At 39.2% G+C, this 23883-nt stretch overlaps 1 protein-coding gene across 8 annotated transcripts in view; it reads right to left on the reverse strand.

Annotated features, from left to right (window-relative positions):
- Positions 1–223: 223 nt before the first annotated feature.
- akap9 (A kinase (PRKA) anchor protein 9) overlaps positions 224–23883 on the reverse strand; it is an 81699-nt gene continuing 58039 nt past the window's right edge. For 7 of the 8 annotated variants that reach the window (XM_051871892.1, XM_051871887.1, XM_051871891.1 and 4 more), the window contains 31 exons: positions 23285–23517; positions 23080–23199; positions 22325–22483; positions 20684–20785; positions 20433–20585; positions 18325–18411; positions 14622–15521; positions 14180–14314; positions 13510–13554; positions 12198–12344; positions 12063–12107; positions 11847–11981; positions 10412–10885; positions 9148–9208; positions 8619–8743; positions 8342–8533; positions 8020–8181; positions 7705–7843; positions 7372–7528; positions 6921–7071; positions 6701–6847; positions 6440–6610; positions 5778–6331; positions 4557–4668; positions 4141–4323; positions 3290–3487; positions 2950–3182; positions 1674–1762; positions 1400–1529; positions 941–1074; positions 224–857 (listed from right to left, as the gene is read on the reverse strand). In XM_051871892.1, coding sequence (XP_051727852.1) covers positions 814–857; positions 941–1074; positions 1400–1529; positions 1674–1762; positions 2950–3182; positions 3290–3487; positions 4141–4323; positions 4557–4668; positions 5778–6331; positions 6440–6610; positions 6701–6847; positions 6921–7071; positions 7372–7528; positions 7705–7843; positions 8020–8181; positions 8342–8533; positions 8619–8743; positions 9148–9208; positions 10412–10885; positions 11847–11981; positions 12063–12107; positions 12198–12344; positions 13510–13554; positions 14180–14314; positions 14622–15521; positions 18325–18411; positions 20433–20585; positions 20684–20785; positions 22325–22483; positions 23080–23199; positions 23285–23517 — 5717 coding nt within the window. In that variant the 3' untranslated portion in view covers positions 224–813. The remainder of the gene's footprint in view (positions 858–940; positions 1075–1399; positions 1530–1673; positions 1763–2949; positions 3183–3289; positions 3488–4140; positions 4324–4556; positions 4669–5777; positions 6332–6439; positions 6611–6700; positions 6848–6920; positions 7072–7371; positions 7529–7704; positions 7844–8019; positions 8182–8341; positions 8534–8618; positions 8744–9147; positions 9209–10411; positions 10886–11846; positions 11982–12062; positions 12108–12197; positions 12345–13509; positions 13555–14179; positions 14315–14621; positions 15522–18324; positions 18412–20432; positions 20586–20683; positions 20786–22324; positions 22484–23079; positions 23200–23284; positions 23518–23883) is intronic. The other variant, XM_051871889.1, reaches the window with a different exon arrangement.

The raw sequence follows: 23883 nt of genomic DNA on the forward strand, positions 1-23883 counted from the left end.
GTCAAGTTTCATTGAAATCAGTGATTATTGATATATTGGTATGGATAAATCCTAATGAAAAAGTTTAATGTGATTGCCAATGTTTTGCAACCTTTTTACACTTACACAAAGAAATAGGGTCTTTAAAAAAAGTCCAAAGTCATGTATTAATGATGTCAAAGGTCAAGTCATATATCACATATATCATATTCATAACATGAATAATAGAGAACGGAGACAAAAGCAGTTTTCAAATATTATATTAATCTTTATTTCAGTTTTGACAAAATACCCATAAAATCCAAAGCTCCTACCTTTACAAAAATATGTCTTCTACAAATGTCCTCTGGTCTTTTCATGGGAGCGAGCGAATAAAACACAGTGTGAGTATCCGATAACAGCGCACTACTGCGCAGCGTCACATGACTCGCCTCACGACGCTCAGAGATCTGACTCGCACTCCTCCTGTTAGTGTTTTCAGCGTCGCTCGCGCAGCAGCAGCAGCGTTATCAAGAGTCCGATAGCAGCCGTCCTGTTCACCATCCAACACGTCTTAAATTAATCAACTTAAATTAGCATTCCACAAATATACAGTAACAACATGATTGTTTTCCATTAACAACAAATAAGGTAGAACTAATGTACAGACGTTGAAGCTGTTTCAAATGCCGCCAACATAAAGCTTGATTATAAGATGATACACAAAAAAAACAAACGTCTTTTTGGTCCCACAGAGTTGTACACATTTATAGTGAGAATACAAAAGCACAGCAGCTCAGCACAAGAGAAGGCAACTGAGTTTCTTCAAGCCAGTTTAAATGTAAATGAAGATCTTTATCTTCTGACTCCAAAGTGCAATTGAGCGTACGAAGAGGATCCTGGGGGAGAAAAAAAAGTTTCACGTTAGCATGAAATCACAGTTGACTGTATCAATCGGTGCATGTCAGTCACTGCTGGTTACCTGACTGCACACTTCCCAGTCGTCTCTGTAGGGCCTCCAGACGGGATATATAGTCGGTGAGAGCGCGATCAGGGTCGTAGTTCTGCAGGTGAGAACATGGTAAACCTCCGGGGTCAGCGGCCATACTGTGATACCTACAGAGAGACACAAACACTCATAAAGATCAGTAAGTGTCCCAGAAAGCCACCTCTCAGACAGCGTGCGAATACTGAATTCAGTTCTCTTTCACATCTTCTAATTCACACAAAATGTCCATCTTGGCGATTAAACATAGCCGGTTTTGTCTTAAGTGAACGTAAACAGCTGAGAAATGAAACGCTTGTGTATCAGTATATTGGATCCATGCATCAGCTCTTAAAGTGACAGCAGCCTAATATTCCTGCTGCTGTCTGTGTTTTGGCTTCACAGTAACGAGAATTGTTTGTGTTTATTATGGGCTGCTCAGACGTGTTCGTGTACCTGTGCTGGACTGATGCGGCGGAGCGAGGCGAGTCTCGTCCCGTCCGGCCGCGGCTGCTCGCCTGTCTCTCTCTGAACACCTCCACAGTGCCGGGGTGAAGGAATGAAGACTCACTCCTCACATCAGCACCTTCAGCACAGCAACACAGTGCAAATGGTTTAATTACAAAAAAAATATTATATATAGACACACACACACACATTCTATTTATGAAACAAAGCAGACAGTATATTTGTATGTATTTTTGTGATCAGTCAGGTGTGAGGGTGTCACCTGTGATCTGGCTGAGGCCGTTTCTGCTCACGATCGGAGAGGTCACGGCTCCTCCTGCTCGCTGCCATCTCTTCACCAGAAACCTCATCCTGCAGCAGACAGACAGGGTTTATCCAGCAGTACTAAACTGTGTGGACTAGACATTACTGTTACATCAAACCGGCTTTAAACGTCTCTGTGACCCGACCTGATGTGTTATGTCAAATTTAGAGATCAAACCTGAAACATCTCGGCAGTAGCTCTGATTATATCAGTTACATTAATACTGGGTTTTCTAAAATGAGGTTCGTAAATTGAGGAAAAAGGAAAATTTAATTAAATCAGAACATTCTAAAAATTAAAATAACAAATTATTTTAAAATAAAACCAAAATCAATCAAAATAAAACACTAAAAAAAATTAGGAAATCATAAAAATGTCAAATTGAAATATTTTTTAAATAAAACCAATAAATTAAAATAAAACACAAAAAAATTAATTAAATCATAAAAATGTCAAATTAAAATATTTTTTAAATAAAACCAATAAATTAAAATAAAATACAAAAAATTAATTAAATCATAAAAATGTCAAATTGAAATAAATAATTTAAACAAAACAACCAATCAACATAAAAAATAATTAAATCATACAAATGTAAAATAAAATAACTAATTGTAAATGTACCAAAAAATTGTAATTACCAAAAAAAAAAAAAATCATAAAAATTAAAATAAATAATTTAAAAATAAAAACATAAATTAAAACAAAAAAATTAAATCATAAAAATGTAAAATTAAAATAGTTTTTAAAATAAAACCAATAAATTATTTTAATTTATTGGTTTTATTTTAAAAACTATTTTAATAAAGATTTACTAAAAAAAACTATTTTAATAAAGATTTACTAAAAAATGAAATCATAAAATTGTAAAATTAAAATAAATGGTTTTAAAATAAAGACAATGAAAATAAAACACCTATTAAAAGAAGAAATATTTTATTTTTTGACCTGCATGTCATGTGACCATTAACCATTATCAGTGAACTGTTGCTAAATTATTGAAATATTAACCTCAGGCGAACTTCAAGTATTCAAATATTTAACGTCAAAAACTGCGTGTCTGGTTGGAGCCGATATCCTTGTGGTCAGCGCTCCGATACGTAGCGCAGTTGCACTCCAGGCGACCTGAGTTTGGACCTTTCCCGATCCCGTCCCTGTCTACTCTATACTATCCTATCCCAATAAAGGCAAAATGGCAAAAATACATCTTAAAACAGCAGAAGCGTGTCTGTACCGGGATAGGGCGATGGAGACGCGCACAGCTGATCTGAAGCGCGTGAAGCCCCTGCGCTGATGGCCCAGAGACTCCAGACAGGTGTGTGTGGGGTGGCCGCCCATGCGGGCGATCAGAGACAGCGTGGCCTCCTCACACTCCTGAAATCCACCCAGCAGCAGCAGAAGATACTTCTTCTGATAGATCAGAGCCTTCCGGAAGCTCTCGGCACGCAGGTATTTCCCATACATCCTCTGTGGAGACATCAAGTGCACATCTGAGCACCTCTCTGGATCATAAAATGACAAATGGGACACTTGTGGACAGACCAAACATGTTTATATAGCGCTGCTGGCCTCACCTTGAGGGCCGTGTTGTCCAGGTCGGCTCCGGTCAGATCTCGCAGCGTGTCGGAGCGAATGTCTGCTCTCAGACGGGTCAGCTCTGCCTCTGCCTGACGGAGGGACTTTTCCAAACGGTTCCTCTCCTGAGCCCAAGACTCGCGCTCACTGGAGAACAAGACCAGCTCCTGACGGTCCACACCGCTCCTGCTGGACACCTGAGAGAGGAACGACAGGTCAGCTTCATTCCTACAGCGCTGTATACGGTACAGAGATTTTCAGAGCAGCTTCACAGCGATCAACAGAAAATAAGAGAATCACTGATGCAAACTTCATCAAATATGAGACTAATTCAGCTGTAAATCAAAGACTATAGTGTTATTCAGATCAATTCAGTTTAAACTAGTATCGTTCTCATCCAATGTGCTCTCAGAAAGAAAGGAAAGAAAAATGACAGAAAAAATAAAAAATAGACAAAAATGAGAGGAAAAAAGACAGAAAAAAGAAAGAAAAAGAAAAAATAACGAAAGAAAAAACAGAAAAAATCAAGAGAAAAATGACAGAAAAAAATAAAAAGGAAAGAAAAATACACAGAAAAAAAAAATCAAGAAAAAAATGACAGAAAAAAGAAAAGACAGAAAAAAATAGGAAAAAAAACAAGACAAAAGAAAAAACAAAAAACTAAGAAAAACAAAAAACAAAGAAAAAATGACAGAAAAAAATAGAAAGAAAGAACAAAGGAAAGAAAGAAAGATGGACATAAAGAACATGTATTATAACTGTCAATAGCGCACTTTTTAGAACTACAATGATTGAAGCTCCATTATCAACCACTTTGTTCATTGATTGATTGATTGATTGATTGACTCACGCTCTCTGCTGTGACCTTCTTCTGTCTGTACCGCCGCAGTTCCTCCTCGAGTTTCAGTAACTGGTTTCTTAAGTCGTTCTTCTCTTCTGTCAGTCGACTGACGAATCCCGTCAGTTCAGCGTTCTGCCTGAGTAAACGCTCAATCAGCAGACTGGACGAGCCTCCAGCCAGCAGGGCGGCGCTCTACACACACACACACAGGAGAATGAGTAATGCCTTATCTCGTGCCTCCAATGGACCAATCACAGACTATCTGATATATATTACACAACATCTCCAATCTGATTGGCTTATTACAGAACACAAATATGAATATTTATATATAGTATAATCAAATATGTATTTACAAAAGTCCATTATATGAATAAGCCACACAAGCTGACTGTTCCCCAGTGAGTGTAAATGTGCTCGCTCACCTCCGGCAGAGCAGAAGGGGCTGATGGGATATGCTGCAAAAGTGACATCACATCCTGTACATTACTGTGAAGCCACGCTAGACTTTCCCGGTCAGGCCCTTCTCCAGATGACCTGCACACACACACACAGACACACACACACACACACACACACACCAGTCATGGACTGCAACACCTGTACAACTTTTCAATATCAGACACACTGCTTCAATTTCATTCAAACATTTTAATCCAAATTAGATGAAATGCAAGAAGTACATAGAGAACTCTGCACCACAGTGCCTGGGAGTAGTGGATCATTGCTATTGCAGTTTGTTAGGATGTTCAGGTACTAAGTTGTTAGTACATTTTAATTGCTAAGGCATTGCTAGGGTGTTCTGAGTAGTTGTAATAAAATTTTATTGAGTTGCTAAGGTGTTGCTAGGGTGTTTTGAGTGGTTGTAGTACATTTTTGAGTTGCCAAGGTGTTGCTAGGGTGTTCTGAATAGTTGTAATAAATTTTTGTTGAGTTGCTAAGGTGTTGCTAGGGTGTTTTGAGTGGTTGTAATAAATTTTATTGAGTTGCTAAGGCGTTGCTAGGGTGTTTTGAGTGGTAGTAAATTTTTATTTAGTTGCTAAGGCGTTGCTAGGGTGTTTTGAGTGGTAGTAAATTTTTATTTAGTTGCCAAGGCGTTGCTAGGGTGTTTTGAGTGGTAGTAAATTTTTATTTAGTTGCCAAGGCGTTGCTAGGGTGTTTTGAGTGGTAGTACATTTTTGAGTTGCTAAGGTGTTGCTAGGGTGTTTTGAGAGGTTGTAATAACATTTTATTGAGTTGCTAAGGTGTTGCTATGGTGTTTTGGGTTGTAGTAACTTTTTGTTGAGTTGTTAAGGCGTTGCTAGGGTGTTTTGAGTGGTAGTAAATTTTTATTTAGTTGCTAAGGCGTTGCTAGGGTGTTTTGAGTGGTAGTAAATTTTTGTTGAGTTGCTAAGGTGTTGCTAGGGTGTTTTGAGTGGTAGTAAATTTTTATTGAGTTGCTAAGGTGTTGCTAGGGTGTTTTGAGTTGTAGTGAATTTTTATTGAGTTGCTAAGGCGTTGCTAGGGTGTTTTGAGTGGTTGTAGTAAATTTTTGAGTTGCTAAGGTGTTGCTAGGGTGTCTGATCGCTTTGTAAAGTATCAGTACTTTTGTTAAATCACTGACCCTAACTCTGAGCAGTAGTGGTAGTTAATGCGTGGTGTCGTACCTGCCCGGGGTTTCGCCGGTCAAGCCGTTGATCCTGGCGGCGATGAGCTGCAGTCTGCTGAGGATGTTGTCCATGTGTTTGGGGTCGGAGCTCTGACCAGCGCTCGACTCCAGTGTCAGAGCGTCTCCCGTCTTCTGCTGAAACACCCAGTCACGGGTTCGATCCGCAGGTGGACCGTCCGATCGCACGCTCCGGTCATTCTCAGCGGCTCTCAGCTTCTCCTCCAGCTCTCTCACTCTCTCCTGCAGTCGGTCTCTCTCTCTCTCCAGCCTCCTCACGCCGTCTCTCTCTGCGTCCAGCTCTGCCCGCAGCTCATCCGCCCGTCTCTCCAGGCCGCTTAGACGGTCATGTGCTGCCCGCAACTCGTTCTGGTCCTGCGTGGCGGCGCGTGCGAGTGAAGCTTTCTCCTCGTCCCACTGTCGTTTGCACTGCACCGTGTCCAGTTTGTGTCTCTCCAGCTCCTCCATCATCTGCACCACCTGCGCCTGCTTCTCTGCCAGCTGCGTCTGCAGCGTCTGCAGGAGAGACTCCACAGAGAGAACGCCGGCCTCCACCTGCGCACACGAACGCCTCTGATTCATTCCTACTGCAGACTACTTACGGTATTAATTTTTGAAAAAGTAAACAAGTTTAACTCCATCTGTAAGCGTGCCTCTGGTTACCTGGCTGCAGGTGGCTTCGGCCTGCATGAGGGTGTGGCCTGTCCCAGAGTCCTGCGGGTTTGATGTGGAGCTCGTGTGGAACCGCTGGAGCAGTTGTGCGTTGAGCTCTTTCTCCTTCTCTAGAGCGCTGCTGAGCTCCGCGGCCCGAGCTCTCTGAGCGTCTAACTGAACCTACACACACACACACACACACACACACACAGAGCTCAATGACTTGCTCTGACCCAAACACAAGCATGAAGGGCGTTTGAGGAAGCGTACCTGCAGCTCTGAGGAGACGCCGACCTCTCGCGCCTGCTGCCCGTCTACCTGCTCTCTGAGCTGGGCTGAAATCTGCCTCTCTTTCTCCAGAGAGCTCGACAGGTCGGCCACATGACCTCGCTGTTCCTCTAGAGCCAGTTTAAGGTCCTGCAGAGACATTTTACACGTCACTTACATGCCATCAAAAAGCACATCCTTGTGACTGACAGAGCGTTTTTACCTCCACTTCCTCTCTCTCGGTCTCCTCCTTCCTGTCAGATTTGCACTTCTCTTTCTCATAGGCCCACTGCAGCTCTCTCGCTCGCTTCTGCTCGTCTGCCAGTCTGTCGTTCAGTGTGTCGACTTCAGCGGCCTTCAGCGAGACCTCCGTCCTGCCAAAAAACACAGATCAGTCACACACACTTATGAACTGCGCTTTAGATTTATTCAGTTATCCCTTAAACCGCTTTAGCAAATTAAACCAGAGCAAGTGGAATAATCTGAAAACGACAAATAAAAAAAGACATAACATAAAAATGATATCTTATTTATATTAGTATATTATATATATAATAATATATATTACTCATCACTACTCTTATATATTAATCATTTATATAAATAATATATAATGCAAACTACAAATTATAATTAATTGTAATTATATATATATATGTGTGTGTGTATGTTACCTGAGTGTGTCGAGCTCTTTCAGGTGTTTGTGTTGTGATTTTAGAGCGCTCTCCAGCTCTAGTTTAGTCTGGCTCAGTTCAGTCTTCATTTCCTCCAGTCTATCAGAGCCCGACCCGACCGCCGACATCAGTTCTGCCTCCCTCACCGTCTCCATTCCTGATGAACAAGAAATAAAAACCTTTATGAAGTGGAAGCTGAAGATAATATTCCCAGCAGCAATTATCACTAAAAGGAGTCAGAATCAGACTGACCTATAAACAGTCTCTCTAGTTTCATACACTGAGGACTAGCTAGTCTACTACTGTTTAACACACAGTCAGTCTCTGTCATACCAGTGGTGTCCACATGGTGGCGCTGTGTATGTGCAGACGTGAGCGACTGAAGCTGAGCTCTGAGCTGATGGATCTCTGAGCGCAGGCTGCTTCTGTCCGCGGAGCACAACACACCCATGACCTCCCTGTGCCGGGCGTCCTGCACACAACAAACAACATTCAGCCAAGAACCTTACAATCTGATGCTGACCGTTTCTTTGCATCTATGACCCGGTTTATACCTGGTATCAACATCGATCTCAATGTGATCCGATCACAAGTGCTATATCAAACAGCAGTCATGTGATCAGATGACTGGAGATGCCATATACTAACCTGCTCAGCTAGCGCTCTCTCCAGCTGGTTGAGGTGAATGACAGCATCAGCGGTGTCCAGCCGCTCCAGATGAGAGTATAAAACGTTCTTCAGCACGTCTCGCTCGTGAACAAACACCTGCTGAACGGCCGACAGCAGCTCTGCTCGCCAGTCGCTATCAACCTACACACACAAGATGATGTTCATACACACACTTCAACATCTGAACCAGAACAAGAGTTCCTGCATAATTAAATTCACAACACTAAACAAAACATGTCATCCAGGATCATTTTAAAATGCAGATGCACCACTTTTCTCTGTGTCTGGTGTGTTTGTTCACCTGTGTGTCCGTGGCGGTCTGCAGTTTGCTGATGAGGATCTTCAGGGACTCAACGGTGTCGATGAGGGCGTCTCTCTCTTTGCTCCAGGTCTGAGGGGGAAGCGTCGGGCCGGGTCGGTCCGCATCAGACAGCGGCAGTTCAGAGAGCGACAGCACCTGCATCCCCTCCTGATGGACCTCGCGCAGCAGACTCTGTGTGAGCGCATCACGCTTCGTTTAGCTGGTCATTCTCTCGCTGTGTTCGAGCTACAGTCAGATATTGTCCAGGAAAGCTCACCTTGATCCTGTCTGGCAGGACGTCCGGCTCCGTGTCTCTGCGCGCGCCCTCAGGTGTGGTGCGGTACTCGTGCTGCAGGTGAGGATGATCGTAACCGGTGCGCTGACTCCAGTCTGAACTGCTGTCTGTTACACACACATTTATGAAATTATAACAGAATTAATGAAATTAATACTTTTATTCATCAAGGACGCATTAAATTGATCAAAAGTGATCAGAACGAATCAGAAATGTTTCTTGAAATCATCATATCAGAATGATTTCTGAAGGATCGTGTGACACTGAAGACTGGAGTAATGATGCTGAAAATTCAGCTTTGATCACAGGAATAAATTACACTTTACTATATATTCACATAGAAAACAGCTGATTTACATTGGAATAATATTTCAAATTTTTACAGTATTTTTGATCAATTAAATGCAGCCTCGATGAGCAGAAGAGACTCAAAGAAAATCATACATCTTCCACTCGTTTGAATGTAAGTGTGAATAACCCAGAACATGAAATGAATATCTGTTTGTCTCACCACTGGCGTATTCATCTTTAAACGGAGAGACCGCGGGACGGTCTGACCTCACCGAGGGACCCTGATGAAGACAAACAATCCTCAACAGAAGAAGCCATTTATTTTCATAATCATTGCTTAAGATGTAAAAAAACATCCCATTCTTCAATAACAAGTTTTATTTTGTACACATGTAATGAAGTTACATGTGACGAGTGATGCACAGAAAATGTAAACATTCTGTCACGTAAAATCACTTTAAACTCAGGAAATCCATTCAATGACTATAAACACGATATTTAGCTAGAAAACTAACTCTAGAGAGGAGCATTTTGATTACATATTCATCATATTTTTACTTAACCTTTTGTTCATTATTTAATGTGTTTAAATAAATGTCATGAAAGCAAGTTTTTACTACAGATACAATTTAAATGTTTATATTTCACCAACAAACTGGATTAGAAACATGAATGTACCATTAAAAATGTATATAAATACTGCCTTATGTGCCATTTAAATATTTATATACAACTCAGTTTTTTTTAGTGTTGATTATTAAATAAATGTGATGAATTAATTAAGTCTTGGTGTCAGTAAAAAAAATCTGAATTTCGCTGCATCACTTCTCTGTGACTCTGAAGTGTAATGTTACATTACAGTAGTTTAAACTGCCTCTATTATGCTTTTTCAGATATTATCTTTCATGTAGTGTGTAACAGAGCTGTTTGTGTGTAAAAGGTCTGCAAAGTTTCAAAGATCAAAGTTCAGATAAATCGAGTTTTTGTCTCCCAAAAGAATCGATTGATTCTGAACTGTTGAACCTATGTAGGTTTGTAACTAATTTGCATAATGCCCGCCTCTGGACTTCATTGGCTGAGCAGCGTCTCTTTGCCCCGCCCTCAATCACTGTAGTTGTATCTGAGACTGGAAGAGTTTGGTTCGTCGTGCTCATGTCGAGAAGACGCTGTTTTCTGCTGCCAAAGCAAATCCACTTTGATGAGATTGATACGGTAAAACCGACAATTCAGATATGATAATGAGCGTTTGGTTTCTGACCAATCACAACAGACTGGGCCGTCTGACCAATCAGAGCAGAGCAGCTCTCAGAAAGGTGGGTTTTAGAGAGACCGAATCTTCGAACAAACCGTTTCAGACACTATGAGAAAAGAGCTGATTATAAGAATTAATGTTTTTTGACCTTTGATGCATGTACACCTGATGTAGGAGACCCCAACACAAAACTAGGAACCTTTTTTACTTTAATAAATGAAGTGTGTCTGACCTCGGTGGCTCTGAGTTTGTCGATGGCGTCTCTCAGCGCTCGGATCTCCTCCTCCAGCTGCTGGTTTTCCCTCTTCAGGCTCTCGCTCTCTGAGATGTGTCTGGCCTCCATGTCCATGATCTCGGCCGCGTGGAGCTCCTGCATCTGTCCGATCTTCTCCGTGTATCCTGCGATCATCTCCTCCACGTCATCGGCTCTGGACGGGTCAGTCTGCGTACCCACGTCCACACGGGACGGGACGGGGGTTCCGCTCAGAGACGAGGACCTCTCTGATTTGTCCGTGGAGTTTCTGTGAGGAAGTGAGGGCTCGGCACTCTTGTTCATCCCATGATGCTCTCTGTTGTCTCCATTTTTCCCTGCTTTCGTTTTAGGCTGAGACAGCGGTTGTTGTGTTGGCTCCTCGTTGGATTTGGCCAAAGCGGTCTGCAGCTCCTGAACTTTGACCCTCAGCTCAGCAATGGACACGTCTCTGACCTGAGAGAGACACGAAGAACTTGACTTATCACAACAGATCTGTGTTTCTATGAAAGATTTGGATTAAATTTTCAGCTAAATTCAGGTTTTAGCCTTTGGTTCTGTGTAAAAGAACATCCGGCATCATTCTGTAAAATTAAAATGAATAATAATTTAAATAAATAAATAAATAAATAAATATTTTTTTTTTTACTCTAAAATTAATTACATCATAAACGTAAAATTAAAATAAAATAATTTGTATCAAAATAAAACACCTAGTAAAATAAATCATTTTTTAAAATAAAACGCTTACAAAACTGAATTACTACAATTAAAATAAAATAAAGAACATAAAAGTAAAAAATCAAAATAAAACTGTATTAAATCATGAAAATGTCAAATTAAAATTATTTTTGATCAAAATAAAACTCCTAGTAAAAATTAATATAGAGGAATGTAAAATTAAAATAAATAAATCATTTTAAAATAAAAAAAACTGACAAAAATGAATTAAATCATAAAACTGTAAAATTAAATGAAAAAAAAAAAAAATCAATAAAAAAACACTACAAATGAATTAAATAATAAAAAGTGCAAAATTAAAATAAATAAATAATTAATTAAATTTAAAGTAGAAACATTTAAAAAAACGTACTAAAAATGAATTAAAACACTTAAAATAAAGAAAATATTTTAAAATAAAAATATTCCATTAATGTCGATAAGGGATTTTCAAACTGTAATTTTAAATTTATTGAATTTTAGTTTTCTAAGTATAAAGTTAATAAAATTCAAAAACATACTTTTAGGACACGAGCTCCTGAACGATTTGAACATTATCAGATTAATGTTTCACATTTTGATCATTTTAATTTTACATTATGTAAAATATTCAATATGTCAATTCTACCACAATCACATGAAGCTCAGGTGGTTCCACCATCAGAAGGTTTAAATCTGAAGGTGACAGGAAGTGTACCTCGATCTCTTCCTGCAGTTTGAGACTGCGCTCCCTGTAGCTGCTCAGCTCCTCTTTGGTGGCGGCCGCTTCACCTTTGACCTCCTGCAGATCCTGTAGCAGCTCTGCTGTGGACTGATCACCCTCTTGTGAGGCCTGCAGAGAAACCAATCAAAGGTTAAAGAGCCTCGATGAGCGTCCCATCACCCAGTGTAGAGATCCAGTGAGGCGTCTCACCCTGTGGAGCTGATCCTTCAGCAGAGCGATGCTCATCTCTCTCTCCTTCACAAAGAAAGAACATCAACAATGAGCAGAAATTCAGAAGACCAACAAAATGAATGAGCGGTGTGAAAACAGGGTGAACATGGATACCTGCAGCAGCTCCTGCAGCCGGACGCTCTGATCCCTGCAGCTGTCCAGCTCCTGTCGTGTGGCGGACGCCTGACCTTTGACCTCCTGCAGCTCCTGGAGAAGTTTAGCAGTCTCGGCAGCGTCTTCGTCACGTGAGCCCGCTGACACCTGGAGGTGACAAACAGGAAGTGAAGGTTAAGTGTTGAGCAGATGTAATGTGCCCTAATGTTTGTTTCTGTTTGTTTATAATTAGGGCTGTCGATTTAGCGCGTTAATTTAATTAGTGAGTTATGGAAAAATAATAGTTATCAGGGCAAAAATGAGCCTGTATGAATTTTTGTCTCATATTTATATCATGATATAGTTAAGCAATATCACACGAGTGCTGTTTTTTTTCCGAATGTGATATGTGATAAATGTGATACTGATTTTATACAATAAATAAGAAGATAATATTGTTATAATTTACACACAATATTGTCTGTTTTGTTATTGTCTCGATTTTGCCAATGAAAACATTACCTGTAAAGCCAGAGCAGGACTGTTGTAGGTCTCTGAGCAACACACAGTGGTGTTTCGTTTCTTAATGAATCAACGTTTTGAGCGAATCAATCGGGTGAATCAATGATTCAATAACCCATTCATAAAGAGAGCCATTTACTTCATTCCTGAATGAATCAGCCGTTTGAACAAATCGAATGAATGACTCGTTTAGACATTTCCTGCCAGCTGCTGGCAGTTTTAGCTTCTTATTTAGAGTATAATTTCATTAAAAAAATATTTTATATTTTGGGGATAGTTAGTCCAAAAATTAAAATTGTGTTTATTTACATTTACTCATCGTTTCAAACCTGTATGACTTTCTTTCTTTTGTGGAACAAAAAAGAAGATATTGTGAGGAATGTTGGTAACCAAACTGTTTTGGTCTGTAAATATATTTAAATAACAATTCAGATGCAAATTTTGAAAAAACAAATCATGGCCATTGAAGCCTAAAAGTTTATGTGTAATAAATTCTATGTTGAATCAAATAAAATATTTCTTTCTGAAGCTTCTTTTTGTCTATTTGATGCTTTTTCTCATTTAACACAATAATGACTTTAAATCATCTTTTGGGGGTAATTTCTCAGCTGAATTTAATGTGTGATTATTTTGCGATTAAACAGATTAATCGGCACATCGTGTAATTAATTAGATAAAAAATTTTATTCGCTTGACAGCCCTAGCTATAATTTAGTGCCATGCCAGCTAACGCAGCTATTTTCATGACGAGAAACAAGTGAAAAATATAAATAAATAAACAGAAAGTAAAGAGTTGTGTTTGATTCTGTACCTGGCTGAGAGCCGTCTGGAGTTGTGTGATCGTGCTCTCCTTCATCTGATGAAGAAACACACAATTATCAGCAGAGCATCAGTTACACAGGAATCTGAGACACACAGGCATTACAAACCAAACAACAACGTCTAAACGCACATTTCATCTGTTTAAAAGGGTCATGCCATCATTTTTCTCTTCAGAGCTGTAGGTGCTACACTCCAGCGTCATTATTATTAACTAAAAATAAAACCATAAACAAACATTTCCATTACGTTTACTGAAATAAAAAAATAAAAAATGGCAACATTTCCAGTTTTCGTTTAGCTCAATTTGGAAGTATAAAATAACTTTTTTTAATTAAAAATTAATACAAACTATAAAGACATTCAAAAAAAAGCTGATAAAAATGACAAAATCACTAAAACTTGAAAGCATGTTTTCTGAGAAACTGGACAAAATGAAGCGAGTTTATGCTTAAAACAAGAACTAATATCTGCCAGTAGGCTCAGAAAAATAATCTTGCTTTCCCTTTGAGTTAGGTTTATTTTTCTGACCACAATGGCAGATATTTGTTCTAGTTTTATTTTTGATCAATCTTTTAGAAAACAAGACCTAATATCATGAGATAATTACAGTAGGAGAATCATCTTTTGCGTGATGAGAGGAGCAGCTTTGGTGTTTGTACCTCAATCTCCTCCTGAAGCTTGTGGCTCAGTTCTCTGTAGCAGTTCAGCTCCTCTTTAGAGGACGTGGCTTCACCTTTGACCTCCTGCAGCTCCTGTAGCAGCTCTGACAGCGACCGGCCGTCCTCACCTGACTCCTGCGGGCGGACAGCGTGTGACAGACTATATAAACATGAGGTGATTTCAAACACTACAGAGTGTTATTAGTAGAGCTGCGCAACTCATCGGAATAAAACCGAAATCGCGATACGGCTTAGTAAAATCACAAAGGCTGCAATTTAATTGAGAGAACTTTAGAATAAAGATTTTAGAGTTTACATTTAGATGTATGTATTTGGCAGACGCGTTCATCTAAAAGCGACAGATCATGCATTCCCTGGAAATCGAACACATATGTTTGGCATTGATCATCTATTGTCTGAGCTCAGTATAGCAGTGACGCACCTCAGCGACCAGCAGCGCTCTGTGAAGGGTTGGTTTGGCTCTCATTTGGTTCAGTATGTCCATCATCACAGCTAATCTCCTCTCGTACTCCATCACCTCGTCCTCTGAGCTGCTCAACAGCTGCTTCTGCAGCTCCTGGTCCTTCTGCATCCCGCTCAATCCCTCCTCCAGCTCCCTCAGCTTCTCCGTCAGCAGGATCCCCTTGGGCGTCGACGCTCCGTCCTGCGCCGTGAGGCCTTCTGCCTGCAGCTGCGCACTGGGGCCCGTTGGATCCTCTGCGTGGGCCTCGGCGCGCAGCTCTTTGGTTTGCGTCTGGACGGCTCCTAGTTGTGCTTGACTGACCAGAACGGCGGCCACCTTCTCCCTGAGTTTGTCCTCGAGCTGGGCGACTTTGGCGTAAAGAGCGTCGGCGTCCGTCTGAGCTTGCTCCACCTTCAGCCTGCAAGCGCGCAGCTCCGAGTCCTTCTCCTCCACGCACGTCTCCAGCTCCTCCACGCGCCGGCTCAAACTCCTCACCCTGGATCCTGCGCTCTCCTCCAGCGCCTGAACCTGAGCCTGGACCACCACGAACGCCGCCGTCTTTTCCCTCAGCGCCTCCTCCAGCTCCACCACCGTCTCCTCCTGCAGGCGCTCGTACTCGCTCCGTAGCGAGCTGTGGTCGGCCTTCAGCGTGTGGAGCTCGGTCGTGACCTCGTCCATCTTCTGCTTCATTTCGTCGTAATCGTCTCTGGCCTCGTCCTTGCGCTCAATGTGCGACAGCTCCTGCTGGAGCTTCTCGATGACGGCGTTGAGCTGCTCCACCTCCTCCTCGTTGTTCCTCTTCAGACGCTCCTGTTCGCCCCGCAGATACTCCACCTGCGCCTCCAGCTCACGGAGATCCTCCTCCTTCTCCTGCACCACCTGCAGCCACAGACGCACACATCAACTCGGAGTGGGTTTCATCTCAACATCCCGTAAACGATTAGTTCACCCAAGAATGAAAGTCATTTACCATGTCGTTCCAACCAAGTATTATTTTCTAAACAAGATATTTTGTCAAATGTCTGAGCTGCTGCTTGCCAAAAATTTTAAGTGGATGGTGCCAAAAAGCAACATTACATTTTTTTTTTACCAAATCACAGAAGCAGAAATGAAAGTTCAGTAAGTTTTGTTAGCTCATGTTGACTGTTGTAGTCAACTGATCTTAACAAACAGAATTAATCCGGCTACAGTTTTGCGGTGACGAGTTGTCTCTCGATATTTTAGCTAAAAAAATTTACTACTCTAACATCATTTTTTTGTGTCCATTTACCTGTTATAGGGCCCAATAAAAATATTCCCATATTCAGTTTTGTTTTATTTATTTATTTATTTATTAAACAAATCTAAATTTTTCCCATTTTAATATTTTACTATTCCATTTTATTATGTTTTATTTTTTCTGGAGTCCATTTTAATGTGAGTAATCAAAAGCACGTCTAATTAACATTTTTAACAACAATTTTTTTTTTTAAATCATCAATTTTAGGGCCAAATGAAATATTTATATATTTTTTCCAAATTCCATTTTCATTTTTATTTTATGCAATTTTATGTAATTGTTATTTTATGCAATAAAAATTATGCAATTAAATTTTAATAATCAAAAAGTATGTCCAATCAATTGAATTCGTAATATTTTAACAATTTATTTATTAATTAATTTTTAATATAATAGCTGACAAGTAAGTTATAATAATTTAATAATTAAGTTTTAACTGATCGTAACAAATGGAACCCGATTGTACATTTTTGCCAATAAATTAAACCGGCTACAGTTTTTTGGGAATGAGCCGTTTCTCAATATTTCAGTCGAAAAATGTTACTACTCCAATTTTTTGAGTCCACATGCTGACGTTTACCTGTTATAGGGCGCTATGAAATCCCCAAAGTTTTATTTTTCGCTATTCTGTTTTATTGTTTTTATTTTTTCTGGAGTCCATTTTAATGGTTAAGTTAAATATTAGTAACCAAAAAGCATGTTTAATTAAAACTTTTTAACAACAATTTATTATTTTCTTTTAATAATTAAAAAAAAAAAATCAAAATTCTTTTTACAAATTTAAAAAAAATTATTACATTATATTATGAAATGTATTTTTTCCCTCTTAAATTCCATGTTTTCCATTTTAATTTTTCTGGATTCCATTTTAATGTTTTAATTAAATTTCAATAATAAACAAGTATGCCTAATCAACTGAATTCATAATATTTTAACGGTTTAATCATTTATTAATTTTTAATATAATAGGGTTATATTTTTTTCTGAAATTTTGCGTTGTTTGTTTTAAATTTTCTAGGCACAAAAACATTAACAATTTAATGAATCTTTTAAAATGTAAATTGAATTAAAATTTAACAATTCCTTTCATTTTTTAGCAAAAAGTGCTGCACAACAGAGGTTTACTATTACAATTACATTGAAATTTCACCGCACCATCATAAAAGCTCATATTCTCATATAATTTTCTCAGTAACTGCAGAGCTCAAGGCTCATCGATCACATGACTTCAGAAGGAGTCGTATGAATTATTATGGTGCTCGACAGAATAAATCACAACCCACTTTCATCATATAAAAAAAAGAAGCTAAAAAAAAAACAAACAAACAATGTGCTTCATGGACAAAAGGAAATAATACAGGGTTGGAACAACATGAGGGCGAGTAAATGATGACAAAGTGCTCATTTTTGAAGATATATTCCTTTTGTGCATCAGTTTCATGACATGGTTAAACAGGTAATCTGACCCGTCTGACCGGGTGTGTGTAACTGACATTCACTTGCCACAAAAGACTTAAGATTGAAGAATTTGTGGAAGAATTTTTTAGCAGTGAAACACCCTTTGACTCAAATATATCAAAGGAATATTTCATCCAAATATGACAGTTCTGTCATCATCATATGACGTTTTCGGGGAAAATAAAGATGATAAACTGGCTGCTCTATTCCATACAGTGACCTGGAGCTGTCAGGCTCAAAAAAACTTGAGCGAATGAGATATCATAAAGCTGTCATATGACTTCAGAAGACTTGAAATATAGTCATATGGACTATTTTTATAATAATGTTATTGCACTTGACAGCGTCCGTCCTCATTCACTTCCACTGTAGGGAAAAGAGCAGCGTGAACATCCTGCGAAACATCTCAGTTTATGATCAACAGACACAATATGGGTTTTCCTTTTTGGGTGAACAATCCTAAGAAGGTGTGAGAGGAATGAAAGTAAAACACACTGCAGAACAGCAGAAAAAACACCAAACCACAGCAACACATCAAAACAGAGGAATCGATGAACAGATGAATTAATCCACAGGATCTGAGGCAGGCGTTTCCATTCGATCAAAACATGGATGAACCCGTTTACTGGGAATGATTGTACAGTACATACAGGTTAAAGAGTGCAATCAGTTCTTCATCATACAGTGAATTTGCAATGCCACATCATGAACCGTTTGCACTCTTTAAACACAAGCTGATGTGTTTCGCCACTTGTGTCACAGATGCAAAGTAAGTGTGGCGAGTTTATGCAACACAAGATGGCCAAAAACAGCAGGCGGAGAGACGGGCGGCACCAAACTGAGAGACAACACACACACACACACACACACGGGTTTGACGAGTGCTGCGATATGCATATGTGTACGACACACGCTGACGGCCGACACATATGTATCCGTCTTTACCTCTTTCTCAGGCTCTGTGTCCGTGTGCTGACGTTTAGCGATCTGTTCGTTAAGGACAGCAATCTGCCTGTCCTTCTCCTCCAAGACCTTCAAGAGTTAAACATCACCACATGACTCTGAATTTAGGACACTTTTGTCTGCTGGGAGGACGATTTAGTCTGCGGTCAAGGGCAGATATCTGACCACAGGTCTGAGTGATGATGTCACATCTCCTGTTATACACTCAAATTTGTATTAAAGTCAACATGAAATCAAAACAGACTCTATTTACGATCTTAATTCATGTCTTACTTTCAATGATTCATCAGTGCAAAACTGTTTGTCTTATAATAAACACTCTTATTTTTCATCCCTTTCCCTTCATATACAGACACTTTTCATTATCCAATCAATTTCTCTCGAATAAAATCAAGTCATTGATATTTCTTCTTCTCTGAAATGTCATATTAAGTGAATTTGGATGCAAATTTTTCATGTTGACTTAAAAAAAATAATGTTACACATACACACACATAAACATTAAAGCCCGTTCACACAAGAACGATAACTATAACCATAACGATTTAATAATCGCTCTGAAAGAATAGGAAAGTCCACAGCACAACGGCACAGAGAAACAATATCGCTGGAATCACTTTCAGAATATTTTTTTCCAGCTGATGAACGATAAAAACTTTGACAGCCAATCAGAATCCATCCTGCTTTTAAGAGCTCCAGCATTTAAAGCTACAAAACTGCAGCGCTCTTATAAATATATAAACGGAACAATATAATTTGTAAAGTTGTGGACACTAATATAGTTCTCGTTCTTGATGTGAACGGGCCATCAGACAGCATTAATGCTGATATAAACTCATTCTTTCAGTTGAAGGTTTGTGAATGTCTGGCTGAAGGAAATGCTTCTCTAAGGTCTCATGAGAAAAACAGCTTTCACACTAGATCTGAACCCTTTGACGTCAGAGTTTGTTTTGCTTGGTTGGTTCCTGTAAAAGCTCATTTCTGAACTCAGGAACGGCATCAAAGTCAGTTCATGACACATTATTTGGTTCTGTCACAATCACATGTCACACCCCTGCTGAAAAAACCCTGTAAAGCAGGGTACGGAACAGTTTATTGAACCTTTAGACTAAATCAAAAGAAAAATTTGGCATTTGTGTTTTATGTTTTGTATCACATTTGATGCATTATGGCTCATACAGTCTGATATAGTGAGAATATGGAGGAAAAAACTGGTCAATTTTATTCAGAGACTCAAACTGAGCAAAAATATGCAATATTGGAGAAGATTCTGATATTTATATGTCATTCTGAAGCTTGTAATGTAAATCAATGAGATCTTTATAACAGTACAGGTACATTAAATGCATATAAATATCAATATCTGCCAATAATATGTCTTAGTAAGATGATATTTAAATGCTTAGTTTATGATCAAATCTCTGTTGTTTTCAAACATATAATGCAATGCAATGATGATTGAGAGATGAACAAATAAACCTGATGATCATATTTGATACTCATGATTTTTATAATAAATGATGTCTGGATAATCAAGTAAAGCTGAAATATTACTAACAATATCAAAGTTATTTTTACGTTTACTTGATGAAATCAGCACAGATTTGAAGCACGAGCTGAAGGACGTTTATCAGTGAAGTTTTGATCATTTACAGGCCTTAGAAATTCATGTATCATATATGACACAGTGGGCTTTATAGGGTTAAAGGTTTTATGCGGCCAGCATATGGATTGACCTGGTCTGGTTTGATGGTTTATATCTCAGGCTGGTTTAAGCTGTTTTCAGCAGGGGTGAAGATGAAACAAACAACTGCTGACGATCAGAAAACAGAATTTGCTGCACACACATCAGTGTCAGATAAACAGTGTTTCTGTGTGTGTGTGTGTGTTTAGTTTTGTAGTAAACCAATCGGACAGAAGCATGAGTACAAAGTGAAGTGATCACACTCACAATGATAATCATCTTAATCACACACACAGAATACAATGAGACACGCGTGGGCAGAATCTCTGAAAATGAACCTGAAGTGTGAAATAAAATCTAAGTGTGAAAACAGCCTCTTATGCAAGAGTGTGTGTGTGTTTCTGACCTGTGCGAGTCGGGCCTGAGCCTGCAGATCCTGCTGATGGCTGCTGATCTCCTTCCTCTGGATCTCCAGCTGCATGTGGAGCTGATTCACCTCCTCGCTCTTGTTCTCCAGCTCCTCACGGAACTGCTCCAGCTGCTCCTCCAGATTCACTATCTACACACACACACGGTATACTGTTTACATCAATTCTTATTTACAGTGTTTATTCTAAATGATTTATCGGTGCATGTTGTGTCAGCGACAGGAAGTACCTCTTTCTCCTTTCTGTCCAGCGCCTCTCTCTCGGTCTGGAGCTGAGCTTCCAGTGTGACGTCTCCTCGGCCCGCCATGGACACATGCTGAACCTCCTCAACCTTCATACAGAAACAAACAACACATGAACATACATCAGGACATGAACAAATCCACAAATTCAGAACACAGTACGGAGGGTCACAGTGGTCAGCTGATCATTGAGGTTCACTAGTTTATTTAGAAAATTCTCGTCCGTCACGTCTGAAGTGAACGTGTCCAATCAGCATCAGGTGACTCTAAAACCAGTGTAATTATACAGACTTCTGTAAGAACGATTAACTAATTAGTCAACCAGGAGACCCATGTGCTATTTTGAAAATATGTAGTTTTGCAGATCACTAATAGACAGCACACGGCTATACATAATAATAATGATGATAATAATAATAAAAATAATAACAATAACAATAATAATATTCCAAATAAAAAAGTTAAATGAAAAAAATAATAAATATAAATTATTATTAGTAGAAGAATATTATTTATTTGTTTATTTATTTATTTATTCGTTCATTTTATATATTTATATATATATATATATATATATAGATATTTTATAAATGTATTTATTAATAAGAAAGTTGAATGGCATAATAATAATAATAATCAAAACAACAACTAAAATAACAATTATATCAATATTCAAAAATACAGTTGCATAACAAATTACTGATTGTATAAATAATTATTTATTTGTATAAATAAATACTAAAAAGTATTAATAAAATAAATAAAAATAATCAATAATCAATAATCTAAATAAAAAAGTTGAATGACAAAATATAATAATAATATTAATAATAATAATACTATAATAACAATAAGTAGAAGTAAAATAATAAAATAACAACAAAAATAACTAATTAATATCAATATTCAAAAATACAGTTACATGACAAAATATTATTTATTCATATAAATAAATAATAAAAAATAAGTAATAATAAATAATAATAAAAAATCAATAATCAAAATAAAAATTTGCATGAGAAAATAATATTTATTTATTTATTTATTTCCTTTTTAGAACTCAAGGTCACATAAATAGGGTAGTGGAATTTTTTTTCCTCCCAAATCGTGGCTTTAGCGTGTTGACGGTATGCTTACAGTAGAAGAAACACGCCAAAAATATTCAAGATAAAAAAAACCTAAGAATAACATCTAGATAAACTCACTAACCATCTAGACCCATCCCTACCGCACATCTATCAAATCACAATTAAATCAGACACACAAACAGATCTTCTGATCTCGCTGACATACAAACCTAACAACACACACACACACACACACACACACACACACACACACACACACACACACAGAATATGATCATTAAAGCAGAGACGTGACGCTAAACCACTGCATTCACACACACATTCACACACAGCAAGGACACACACACACACACACACACACACTCAGCGTTCAGACACTCCCATTCGTCACGCTCTCCTCACACACACACACACACACACACACACACACACACACACACACACACACACACACACACGGCATCCCAGCGGAGTAAGACTGGCCGCTAACAACACTAGCGCTGCGTCACGAGCAGAAGCAGAGGTGAAACACACACTGACCCTGTGCATGAGCGTCTGCTCCAGCTCTCTCACGCGAGCTCCGAGCGTCTCGATCTCCTCGTCTCTCTCGCGCACATCCCGCTGCAGCTGCTCCGCGCTCAACAGAAGCTCACTGCAGCAGTCCGACTTCTCCTGCAGCGCGCGGCTCAACTCCTGCACCTGAGAGAGAGAGAGAGAGAGAGAGAGAGAGAGAGAGATGAGGAGAGAGCAGTCACATGACATCAGACGTGTGTGTGTGTGTGTGTGTGTCGCTGCCTGGCAACTGACTGCCATTCTGTTCATGTGTCTTTATTTCTGCACATGCTGAAGCTGTAAAACCTCTCTTAATGTAATGGACTGAACATGTGTTTATATACTGCCAGCTGATTGGAAGCATTTTTAAGCTCATGATGAGGACATTATATATATATAAAAATTTAATCAAAAACCCATTGACTTCAGGATGATGGAACTGGAAGCTCAAAAATACTAATATCTGTCTTTTAGGACTCTTTACTGCAGAAAAATGTCATATCATGGAAATACAATTGGTTACGAACGCCATTTTATGACTATAAACTGACTATTGATTAAGACTTGTCTTGTATTCTTGTTGGCTTTTGTAGTAGTTCTGCTGTTTGGAGGTGTTTGTGTGTGTAAATCAATACTCTGAGTTGATATCAGTCCAGCTGAGAGAACACAGCTCTCCAGCTCATTGTCTGAGGACTGGAGTGAAACTAGCAGGAGGCTTCAGGGCGAATGATCGGGTGTCGTACCTCTCTGTCCCTGCGGTCACTTCCTGATCCTGTTTTGGGAGGATTCTTCAGCTGCTGCTCCAGGTTGTGAATCTCCTGCTGAAAGACGTCGCGCTCGTGTTCTCTGTCCGCGGCCTGCTCCTGATCAATAGAAGGACAGAAACACGTCAGGCTTGAGCCGTTCAGATCATGTGACACACTTAAGGCCCTGATATACATGACTTACGTCCATGAACTTGCGGTTGTTCTCCAGCTGTTTCTCCAAGGCCTGGATCTGCTGTCGCAGGTCGTCTCCCTCTGTGCGCCGCGTCTCCTGCAGCTCCTGTAAGCGGCTCACCTGCTCCTCCAGCTCCGCCTCCAGGTGCTTCACCTGCTGCAGCAGCTCGCCGCTCTCCTTCTGCGCCTGACGCTGCACCTCCACCTTCTCCGCCATCAGCTTCTCCGTCTCCTCCAGCAGGTCTGAGAACAGCCACATCACGTTAGGAGAGAAGGACGGACGGTGCTCGACGGATGACAAAAACGGAGCAGCTTCAGAGATTCATTCACGGTTTTGAATTCAAGACCAATAATTAAAAGATTTAAAAAAAAATCTTTATTAAAGCTCTTGAGAGTTGATGTTCTCAGACTTTATAAACTGCAGATGGACTCTGATAATTAAACTGCAAACATTTTTATACGGAATAAAATGCTTGGCTGAATCTCATAAAACTCGTTATGTTCAGATCATATTTAACCACAAAATCAAAAGAAACAAACTAATTAAATATTAAAAGAAAAACTTAAATGAAAAAATAAATAAAGAAATAAAAAGTAGAAAATGTTGCC

The sequence above is a fragment of the Ctenopharyngodon idella genome, chromosome 19 (genome assembly GCF_019924925.1).
Source record: "Ctenopharyngodon idella isolate HZGC_01 chromosome 19, HZGC01, whole genome shotgun sequence".
Lineage (NCBI taxonomy): Eukaryota > Metazoa > Chordata > Actinopteri > Cypriniformes > Xenocyprididae > Ctenopharyngodon > Ctenopharyngodon idella.